This window comes from Danio rerio, chromosome 19, assembly GCF_049306965.1.
Source record: "Danio rerio strain Tuebingen ecotype United States chromosome 19, GRCz12tu, whole genome shotgun sequence".
In the NCBI taxonomy this organism is placed as follows: Eukaryota; Metazoa; Chordata; class Actinopteri; order Cypriniformes; family Danionidae; genus Danio; species Danio rerio.
The window spans coordinates 2858624-2870886 of record NC_133194.1 but is presented as its reverse complement, the minus strand read 5'-3'; the positions used below and the strand labels follow the sequence as shown (position 1 = coordinate 2870886).

General features: G+C 35.0%; 1 protein-coding gene across 3 annotated transcripts in view; it reads right to left on the bottom strand.

Annotated features, from left to right (window-relative positions):
* Window positions 1–12263, bottom strand: part of sp4 (sp4 transcription factor) — a 42964-nt gene that overhangs the window by 12908 nt on the left and 17793 nt on the right. The window contains exons 1-2 of one of the 3 annotated variants that reach the window (XM_073930620.1): window positions 4578–4646; window positions 2733–2818 (exon numbers count right to left, since the gene is read on the bottom strand). In XM_073930620.1, coding sequence (XP_073786721.1) covers window positions 2733–2801 — 69 coding nt within the window. In that variant the 5' untranslated portion in view covers window positions 2802–2818; window positions 4578–4646. 3 annotated transcript variants of the gene reach the window in all.

Below are 12263 nucleotides of genomic sequence, written 5' to 3'. Positions count from 1 at the left end.
TGGAAATAATTCAGAGGCTCTTGTGTTAAAGCTATCTTATAATTGAGTGTTGTTAAAGCATTCTTGTATTTCCTGTTACCAGACAGCCTGTACAAGGTTACATCTTGAGATACCTTTTGTGATGTCTGCAAGAATCTCTTATTAATACTGTAAACACACACACACACACATATAAAGTACTGAGGGTTGTAAAACGTCTGAAATCACCAGTGAATCACTATTACAGATAATACTTCAGATGATATATGTTTGCTGTAGTCGGCAGCACTGGAGTCATCATGAAAACTTTTACTTAATTAATTAGTTATATATATTTGAGTGAAAACGTATATTTTGCTTGTATTTGCTGGTATTATTACTATTATATTAAAGCAGCACTGATGCTGACATGAACAAACATTAAGTATCATTTTCATATTTATTAATGTTATGTATATCACATTAGATTACAAATTACACCTAACATGAAAAGGTAAAAATAAAAAACACATTTTGTTTATATTATTTGCTTAAACCACAGCAAAACGTCTTACTGTAATCACGTATTTACATGTATATATATATATTTATCTATATGTTTCATATTTTCAAATGGTTCATACATTTTTGTTTTAATGACTGATGACATAAACAAAACATTGTTCTCTTGTTATATTTACTAAATGATGCTTACTATATAATCTTTATTTTATATACACACACACACACACACACACACAAACACACACATTTACACACACATATATATATATATATATATATATATATATATATATATATATATATATATATATATATATATATATATATATATATATATGTTCATATTTTTAATAGGAAGCTTTACAATATAATATGTGTGCATATATATTAGATTAGGCAGTACTGAAGCCAAATCTGAAGCTTATCTGACAAAATAACTTACGATAATGGTCCAAAAACTAGATTAAGTCAGGACTAGGCCTTAGTTAAATAAGGTTGTTTAAGACACATTTATGAAAATGGCCTTAGAAAAATATTACTGGTGTGCACCTGGAGACAAAAAAATGACACTGACATATTTTAAGACATCTCACCACAAGTTATTCTGAGTTGAGACAGCTCAAACATGAACTTTAATCCTGACTAGCCTTAAACCTTGTTTGTGAAACCGGGGGTCAATGTTATATAAAAATATTAAATACAAATTGTACAAAAGAGGAAAAATCAAGAGAAGCTTAAAAAAAAATTGTTGAAATTTTGTAGTTTGTAATTCTTTTTTGCAATATTTTGCTGGAATTTAATTGTATTATCATTTAATATCTAAATAAGTTTGGTGTCTAAAATATTATTTTAATAACTATATCTGTTTAATAAATCTGTTTAGTGTAAATGCACCAAAATAGATTGCCTATATTCTAGATTACATATATAGTATATTTAGCTTTGCACAAAATGTAAACAAATATTAAATGTAATTTAATTACTTAAATAACTGTTATTAATATACATTTTTATAATGTTCACTTTGTTGTCACAAATTTGGTTACATTTAATTAGTGAACAAAAACCAGCCCAGTTTCCTAAATGTTTGTTCTTTATTTGGTTCTTTGTCAGTTTTCAGATGTCAAAACCAAAAAAATATAGCTTCAGACTTTTGGACTCCGCAAGTAAAGTAAACATTATTATTGTCTTTTATATAAACATGTTTTTTAATAGTTTTTACATTTTTGTTTTAATGACTTCTGACATGAACAAAACATTTTTCTTCTGTTATATTTACTAAATTATGCTTACTATATATAAACTTCATTATATCTATCTATCTATCTATCTATCTATCTATCTATCTATCTATCTATCTATATATATATATATATATATATATATATAGATATATATATATAGATATATATTTAGCATAGAGAAGATTTCTTCAACACATTTCTAAACATAATAGTTTTAATAACTCATCTCTAATAACTGATTTATTTTATCTTTTCCATGATGACAGTAAATAATATTAGATTAGATATTCTTAAAGACTCTTCTATACAGCTTAAAGTGACATTTAAAGGCTTAACTTGGTTAACTAGGTGAACTAGGCAGGTTAGGATAATTAGGCAAGTTATTGTATAACAATGGTTTGTTCTGTAGACTATCGAAAAAAATATATAGCTAGAAGGGGCTAATAATATTGACCTTAAAATGGATTTAAAAAAATAAGAACTGCTTTTATTCTAGCTGAAATAAAACAAATAAGACTTTCTCCAGAAGAAAAAATATTATCAGACATACTGTGAAATTTTCCTTGCTCTGTTAAACATCATTTAGGAAATATTTTAAAAAGAAATAAAATTTAAGGGGGGCTAATATATATATATATATATATAGACACACACACACGTTTCTTAAATGTTTGTTCTTCATTCGGTACTTTGTCTTTGTCAGTTTTCAGACGTCAAAACAAAACAATATGGCTTCAGACTTTTGGACTCCTCTGTGTGTTAGTGCAAATTGATTATAATGATATATTTGTTCAGTTTCTGAAGTGCTAAAGATTAAAAGTGTTACCCAACACAGTTCACCAATGTTTTATCAAACTCAAACAGCAGTTTTAGACAGGAACAGTGTGTATGCGTGTAACTGTGCACCGAAGAGCCCTGCAATAATCAGGAAGTGCTGTCTTTCAGTTGCAGAAACAAGTGGGCACCACAAAACCCCATTCAACCCAAACTTCACACATCTGATACCTGTGATCCAGAAGTTTTCCCTTTCGTACCCCCATCACCTCCACTGGCTTTCCCCCCATCAGTGGCCATGGCTTCCTTCTTTTGATCTGCAACAACAACAAAAAAGTCAACCCTAAAACATCTGGATGAATTTAATGCCACACATTACACTTGCACCACAAACACACACACACACACACACACAAGGGTCGGGTTTTGTAATGCAAAAGAGTCTAAACACATCAAGCAGGGCTTCCTGTCGCTCACAGGCATTGCACAAGAGCCAAAAGTGATCAATGGGCGCAAATAAACAGCAGATCGCATATGAAAGTGGGGGGACAGCGATGGATAGATGGCACAGACGCACGCATGGAGAATTAAGGGGTGGAGACGCATAAGGAGGGGAGGGTACGTACCACTCATTCCGCATTAATAAAACCCGGAGAGGAGTTGTTTAAGAGAAAAAAGGCCGGACGCCGTGGAAGGCAGGCAGAAGGCAGGCAAAAGCCCAGAAGAAGGACGGCCTATTTTCTCCAGCGGCCGCGGACTGTGGCGCAGCTCTGACGCACGGACCCACCCCGCCAGGAAGGGCGGTGCCAATGCAAAAACACCCTTCAATAACGGAGCACAAAATGCCAAGAGGGTCCGAGCAGGTCGGCTTGAAGAGCGGCGGTCCCGTACGCGTTCAAAGCGGGCCCAAATGTGCTGCTGAATCCGGAATTAAATAATGTTCCTCCGCGGAAATATGTGCAGGTCTGTCAGAGATCTCCGTCTGCGCGAAGGCCCACCCACTCCCATTTAAATATCTATGAATGCCAAAACCATCATGTTCAGTGTTCGCTCTCCCTTTCTCTCCGCTCTTTTTTGTGCGTGTGAGGATATTCGTCGGGAATTCACTCACACGACATTTCTCCGAAATTCACTTTTTTGATGCACAATTGCATTTGAGGCACACTAAAATTGCTGTGGCTTTTGTGGGCGGATGTTCCCCTCCCACTTATTCAGATTGGATGGTGGGCGTGATGACGTTTGGGGCTTGTAGTTTTATGAGTAGCTCAAGTCCTTTGGATTTCACACGTTGTGGACTACCGCTCCCATGATGCTCGGCGCCACAGAGAGTGACGTTTCGTTAGGGGGTGTTATCACGTTCGGTTGTTCGGAATGAAGAAGGGCGGGCTCTTGTGGTATGTGGGGGTTGGGCGAATGGAAACGGGTGGAGAAACACGAACCACCGGCCCAGTTCGGCTTCACGAGCGCACGGCCCACTCACTAACACACGCCCTGAACTTCTGTCACGATTACAGAGCGTGATAACCATGAATACATACACGCCGTTATGATACATGTACAGTAGCCGCTAAGTGCGTCGCGATTTTGAACGTGGCTGCACCTCACAGGCTTCAACAAGTATTCAGACACTTCTGTCCCACTTAAAACATGCGTGAATGTCACTGTATTACATAACAAAATTAAATCATGTGGCGTTATTTTTTAGCAAGCAAAATGTTTAACATAAATACATGTATTAGCTTCTAAATAGAGGACGGAGCTTTCAAAACAGACATATAAATATCAACAAAACAGCAGACAGTTGACTGAGGTAAAGTTAGGTTGTTCTACTTTCACACTTTCAGAGTTTGTCCTATAATATATCAATTCTGCAAAGGATTATTAGCGAATTCTAAATAGGCAAATCATATTAGCAGTCGAAGACTATCAAAAGTAGGTCTACAACATTGTTTACAGTCAATAGTGCTAATGTTCTAATGTCATACTTACAGTAGGCCTACAGAATATTCAAATGAACATGGTAAACAGTATGGGAGTTTTAAAATGAACGAATGTGCTAATATAAACCAACTTTACCTCAATACACGAGAAGGTTCTAGCTGCAGACCTGGTGCAGTGCAATCTGGGCTGCATCCAATGCATTTTAATGGGCTCACCTAAACCCACCCCTAACCCTACGCGTCACAGTGACGTCACTAGCTCCATTTGAGTGCATTGTGTCTGACATTGCATCGCGATGCAGTCTCAGCTTACACCATAAAGGCTGCATCCAGATACTATTGGAATACACACGTGCATTGCTTTCTAATAGCTAATAGGCTAAATCTCTGCGATAAACTGAATGTTACGTTTCTCATCTGTAAGTCACTTTGGGTATAAGTGTCTGCTGAATTATTAGATGTAAATCTTATAATGATGAAAAACCAGTTGAGCAAACAGCTTGATTTGAGCTCGACTGACACTTGTTGCAATGACTTATAGGTGATTTGAGAAAGGTTTAATGTAGTGTTTCAGGTAGCTTTGCTGTTTCTTTCTGTCAGGCTCTACAAAAATATCACACACAATTATTATTTGTGAATGTAAATATGATTTCCTAGTGACACAGAAAACCAAAAAAGATAGAAATAACTGATTTAAAACAAAGTTTGTTGGTGAAAATACAAGTGGTATAACTAAAATACTGAATAAAGTACTGTGCAAAATAATTAGGCTACCATAGTACATAGTTTGGTGATGATATAATGGACATGTCTTATTATTTGCCATGAAATGGCCTCCACAGTGTCCTGACCTGAATATTATAGAAGTACTATGAGACACAGAAGGAAATATCTCACAGCCTAAATCTAAAGGACACTGGAAAGTGCTGAAACCCATTACAGAGCACATTATATTCAGAAGTGTAACTAAAATACTTGGCACTTTATATAAAGTACTTGGCAAAACATTTAGGCCACCATTACATTGTTTTAGTGATGCTATAATGACCATATATAGGCAGCACGGTGGTGCAGTGGGTAGCACAATCGCCTCACAACAAGAAGGTAGCTGGTTTGAGCCCCGGCTCAGTTGGGATTTCTGTGTGGAGTTTGCATGTTCTCCCCGTGCTTGTGTGGGTTTCCTCCAGATGCTCCGGTTTTCCTCACAAGTCCAAAAACGTGGTGTAGGTGAATTGGGTAAGATAAAATTGTCCGTATTGTATGAGTGTGTATGGATGTTCCCTAGAGATGGGTTGCAGCTGGAAGGGCATCATCCGCTGTGTAAAACATATGCTGGATAAGTGGCGGTTCATTCCTCTGTGGCGACCCAAGATTAATAAAGGGACTAAGCCAAAAAAAAAAAAAAGAAGAAATGACTGAAAACCAAAGAGATAGAAATAACATTGGAATATTGTTGCTGGTGCAAATATTTGTTGCATAAATAAAATATTATATTAAAATATATAACACCATTAATACATTGTTTGGTGACGATATAATGGCCATATATTAATATTTGCTACGGAATGGCCTCCACAGTGTCCTGACCTGAATATTATAGCACCATGAGACAGAAAGAAATATTTGACAGCCTAAATCTAAAGAAGGACACTAAAAAGTGCTGAAACTCAGTACAGAGCACAATATTTTCAGAAAAAAAACTTCAGGAGAGTGTTCAAAACATGCTTAGCGCAAAGGGAAGTCATGTTCAGAGGTATAACTAAAATACTCTGCACTTTATATTAAGTACTGTGCAACACATTTAGGCCACCATTACTTTGTTTTAGTGACGGTATAGTGACCATGTATTATTATTTGTCATGAAATGGCCTACACAGTGTCCTGACCTGAATACTACAGAGGCACTATGAGACAAAGAAAGAAATATTTGACAGGCTAAATCTAAAAAATGACTCTAAAATGTGCTAAAACACTTTACAGAGCACATTATTTTCAGAAAAAAAACTTCAGTAGAGTCTTAATGCAGTTCAAAACATGCTTAGCGCAAAGGGAGGTCATGTTAAACACTGACTTTTGCTTAAATAAATAATTTTGTGCACACATTTCTTATATTTTCCGTTTGTATCTTAATGAAGAAATAAAAATTAAATATGGGTATGTGTAAAGTACTGCAGTCCTAAATACAGATAATATTAAGAGACACTTCTGTTTCTCTGGATTTATTTGTGTTTCACCTTTTACATATACTATCATTTAGACATTTTAGATTTACATTGACCTCATGTGAGCTTCACAGCACTGAGAAAATGCTGAATCAGTGTTCAGACTCACGCTAACAACTCGCACTTTAATTCTGTGCTCTTTATCTTCTGCAGATGATGTGCTCTGAGTCACCGATGCCCTCTGGTGGTTGGGAAAAGCTTCACGCATAAGGCAACAAGTCATCAAGATGATATGGTGAAAATAGTATGAAATATTGAAAAATAATATGAAATATCAGTGTGAGTACAACCCAAACAGTTATTTATTTATTGTATGGGCTTGAATGTTTGCTCTAGCTGCATTAGTCATTTGTGTTAGGAAGATATTAGTAATTGCATCAAGTATTTTTATACTGTATTTATTTATTTGCATTATATCATTTGGATTATAAGTCATTTGCATTAAGTAACTTGTTTGTAATTGATTGCATGTTTGCATAATATAGTTTGCATTATCAGTAATTGAAATTATTAATATTTTATTAATGAACATTTCTGCATTATATAATTTGCATTAACTTAGTAAGATTTTATTGATTAATTTTTTTGCATTATCAAGTCATTAAATGCATTTTCTGCATTGTATAGTTTGCATTATCAGTCATTTTAAATTAGTTATATTTTATTTATTAATCTTTTTGCATAATATGATTAGCATTTTATTCATTTGTATTAGGAAGAAACTGGCAGTTGCATTATTTTATGTTTTATATTGTATTCATTTACTTGCATTTTTAGTCATTCGTATTATTAAATGTTTTTGTAATTAATTGCATTATGTAGTTTGCATTATTAATCATTTAAATTAGTAATATTATATTAATTAATCATTTTGCATTATATAATCTGCAGTCATTGATTTATATTAGGAAGTTTTTTTGTAATTGCATTTTTCGCATTACATAGTTTGCATTATCAGTCATTTAAATTAGAAATATTATATTAATAATGTTTTTACATTATTATTCATTTATATTATGAAGTGTTTTTATAATTAATTGCATTTTCTACATTATATAGTATGCATTATCAGTCATTTAATCTAGTAATATTACATAAATTAATTGTTTTGCAATATATAATTTGCATTATTAGTCATTTGTATTAGGTAGATTTTTATAATTAAATGCATTTGGAAAGAAAGCACTTATTTTTGCTCTTAATTGTGTAAAAGCACTTAATTTGAGTATTAATGTTTACAATTTCTGTCATTTGTTTATGCTTTTGAACTGCATTGGGACACTTTGTCATTGAGATGACTGAAAAAAAAGAGTCCCGACCTACACTCAGGAAAAATACTTGGACTACTTGTTCAAGCTACTTATTTAAAAAGAGCTGAATCAACTTAATTCTCGAGGGTTTTTTTGGGGGGGAGCAAAATGTAATTGTTTTATGTTCACCACACTTAAATTTGCAAAAACGATCAAGTTAACTTAATTGATTTGTGTTGAATCCAGCCTTTTTTTTACAGTGTATCTGAATTGACCACGATGAGACCTAAATCTCCACAAATTTTGCCATTTTTATTGTTTGGAACGATACATTGCAATTATTGTATTGTAAATTATTATACAAACATCAGGGAAATGAGCTGCTATTTTGAACACGTGCGCGCGTTTAATATTGTAGTCTTCAATCAGTCCAGCAGGGGGCAGCAGATGAACTGTAAACCAACTGTAGCTCAGCCTCATTGAGCTCAGCAAACTACTCTAGTCAACTTTGTTTTCCTTTCTCTCTTGCATGTGTAGAACAGCGTCAGATATGTATTCCTGCAATGTTGAGGCGTGTGTGAGCACAGAGTTTTGATCTGTGACTGAATTCCTGCGCATGTGTTTCATCTGAATATCCGTCTGCAGGCGACACTCATGTTTTCCTGTAGGCCAATACAGACTGAATGTGACTGACAGCAAGAGAATGAAGCAAGTGTCACATGAGAAATGCGACAAATGGTCAAATGAATGTGTGCTTTTGGTGACATATCAAGAGACGTATTTAAAGTCATGAGTATGGTGACGCAGGTATTATAACGAGACGGTGACTTATGAGGACATCGCTGGTCATGAGCATGGCAGACATTTTAAAAGTGGAGGGGACAGCTGAATAAGATCCAAAAGTTTATGTTCATATAATTATTGATCACCTGTTTATAAATGGTCTGGCTCTAAAAGTGAGGGAGATTTATTCCCCCCATTGCTACGCCCCTGTCTCTAATGAAAATACAGTTTGTACAGGCCCGTAACCAGCCTGGTGTAAGGGGTGGTTATTTTTTTCCTCAAAAAGTGGACCTTTTTGCAGTTATACCAACACAATCTCACGGCAATTCGTAACTTTTTCATTTAGTGGCTAATTCATATGAATTCGTACAATCTAATTCGTACAATTTAGTACGATTTGCTTATCCCCCAATGACGGTCTCAGTTTCTATTTAACTATGAGATTTAAATAGTGCATTTTAGCGACTTTTTAGCTGGATTAGCTAGTCAGATGTCATCACAACCACACTTTTTGATGTTCTCAAAATATTTCCTAAAAATTGCAGTTAAAAAAAATTCAAACAAGACAAATTTTTAAAATACAAATTTATTACATCATATGTCATTAGGAAAAAGTAGCAATCTGTTAAAGTTTTATAGTTAAAAAAAAATCATTTATTAATTTATTAATAAATAAATATAATAATAATAATAATAATAATAATAATAATACAATAATAATTAATTCTTCAGATTTGTTTCTAGCCTCTTTGTTTAAAAAAAATAAAGCCTTTTTTGATGGATTATTTTCATTATTTATGATGGCATAGCAGTCAAAATAGGATGAAAATAGGACAAATTAGCTCATTTGGGACAAATTCTGAACTCGAGTCACATTATTGTGGCTTTGAGGCTCTATGGGATTCAAATAACTGGCCAGAGTTATTTAAAATGACACTTTATTACAATATATATTGAATATAAATATATTATATTAATTATATAATAAATATACAATATTAAAGTACATAAAATAATTAAAAGGACAAATTCTGGACCTTTTGGCCGTGGGGGGGGGGTGGTTCGTTCGAACCACCCGAACCCCCCCTGGCTACGGGCATGTTGTACAGCATTAAAACAGTGGAAGGCTATGGAATGTCCCCACAATTCACAAAAACAAACTTGTGTGTGGGTGCATTTATATAAGTACACTGTAAAAATACCCATTAATTAACAGGTTCTGTATTTAATTCTGTTTATTTATGGTTGTGAATTGCATGAGGGGATGTTGATCTCTGCTCGGTCGACTTTTGTTAGCCAGCAATTAATTTTGGAGATTTACACCTACCTAACTTAAAATAGTATTAATTCCCGATTCCAGTAAGCTACAAACACAAACTAGGTATCACTGGAAAGAAGACACCTTGAGCTTTACTTTGGTAAAAAGATGTTAAAAGAATAAATAAATAAAATTATATATATATATATATATATATATATATATATATATATATATATATATATATATATATAGTTATACATTATGAAGTCATGAGAAAAAAATTGTATTGTGTTCAATATTTGTTTTACACAAACACATGAAAACATTAATGTAATGTCCTGGAAAAAATATGACTTGAAAGCTAAGTGTTTCATGAGTTTATATTTCAATTTTGATGAAGATAGCAGGAGTTTGCATGTTCTCCCTGCATTGGCGTGGGTTTCCTCCGGGTCCATAGTGTACGAGTGTGTGTATGTGAGTGTTTGTGGATGTTTAACAGAGATGGGTTGTTGCTGGAAGGGCATCCGCTGTGTAAAAACGTGCTGGATAAGTTGGCGGTTCATTCCGCTGTGGCGTACCCAGATAAATAAAGGGACTAAGCCGACAAGAAAATGAATGAATGAAAAATCTACAGTGAAAAAAAAAATCTATAGAGAAAGAGTTTTAATGCTAGGACCCCTACATGGAATTGTTTAGGGTCCCCAAATTACTGTGTGTGTGTGTGTGTGTATTTGTGTTTGAGAAGATGGTGTTTCGGCATGTGTGTTTGTGTGGTGTGTACTTGAGCATGTGTGTTTGTGCAGTATTTGTTGGTGTTTACTTGTGTAGTATGTATTTACACATGTGTTTGCATGTGTGTATTTGTGTTTTATGTGCTTGCATGTGTGTCTTGGGTTTGAGCATGTTAGTGTGTGTGTGTGTGTGTGTCTTTATTTATGTTGTATGTTTGCAGATGTGTGTGTTTGAGTTTGTTTTCTCAGTGTGTGCTTGAGCATGTGTTTGTGCAGTGTGTGTTTGTGCATGGGAGTTTGTGTAGAATGTGTTTGTGCGTGTGAGTTTGTGTAGTGTGTATGTGTGTGCAGTGTTTTTGTGCATGTGCATTTGTGTGTGTGTGTGTTTGTGTGACAGGCGTCTCAGTGTCTCTGTGTCCTGCGGCTGAAGGTAAGACAGATTTACTGCCTTTACTGAATGAGATTTTTGGCATGCTCTGCTCTTGTTGGTAAAGTGTGTGTGTTTGTGTGTGTGTATGTGTGTGTGTGTGTGTGTACTCGCTTGTGAAGGTGTTGACGGGCCGACACAAGCATCTTTTAACCCTCACTTTACTAGAAAGATGACTGTCAAATCTTCACATGTGCCGCTGATTTTATCTGCAGGTCCATCAATGAACTCCTACTTGTTTAGTGTTTGTGTGTGTGTGTGTTTGTTTGTGTGTGTGTAGTAAGTGCTAGTATTTGTGTTTGTGCTGTCTGTTTGTGTGTGTGTGTGTGTGTGTGTTTGTGCTGTATGTTTGTGAGTGTGTGTTTGTGTGTGTGTGTTTGTGCTGTATGTTTGTGAGTGTGTGTTTGTGTATTATGTGCTTGTATGTGCTGTCTGTGTGTGTGTTTGTGTAGTATGTGTGTGTGTTTGTGCTGTATGTTTGTGTGTGTTTGTGTAGTATGTGTGTGTTTGTGCTGTATGTTTGTGTGTGTGTTTTTGTAGTGTGTGCTTGTATGTGTGTGTTTGTGCTGTCTGTGTGTGTGTGTGTGTGTGTGTGTGTGTGTGTGTGTGTTTGTGTAGTATGTGTGTGTGTTTGTGCTGTATGTTTGTGTGTGTTTGTGTAGTATGTGTGTGTTTGTGCTGTATGTTTGTGTGTGTGTTTTTGTAGTGTGTGCTTGTATGTGTGTGTTTGTGCTGTCTGTGTGTGTGTGTGTGTGTGTGTGTGTGTGTGTGTTTGTGTAGTATGTGTGTGTGTTTGTGCTGTATGTTTGTGTGTGTGTTTTTGTAGTGTGTGCTTGTATGTGTGTGTTTGTGCTGTCTGTGTGTGTGTGTGTGTGTGTGTTTGTGTAGTATGTGTGTGTGTTTGTGCTGTATGTTTGTGTGTGTGTGTTTTTGTAGTGTGTGCTTGTATGTGTGTGTTTGTGCTGTCTGTGTGTGTGTGTGTGTGTGTGTTTGTGTAGTATGTGTGTGTGTTTGTGCTGTATGTTTGTGTGTGTGTGTTTTTGTAGTGTGTGCTTGTATGTGTGTGTTTGTGCTGTCTGTGTGTGTGTGTGTGTGTGTGTTTGTGTAGTATGTGTGTGTGTTTGTGCTGTATGTTTGTGTGTGTGTGT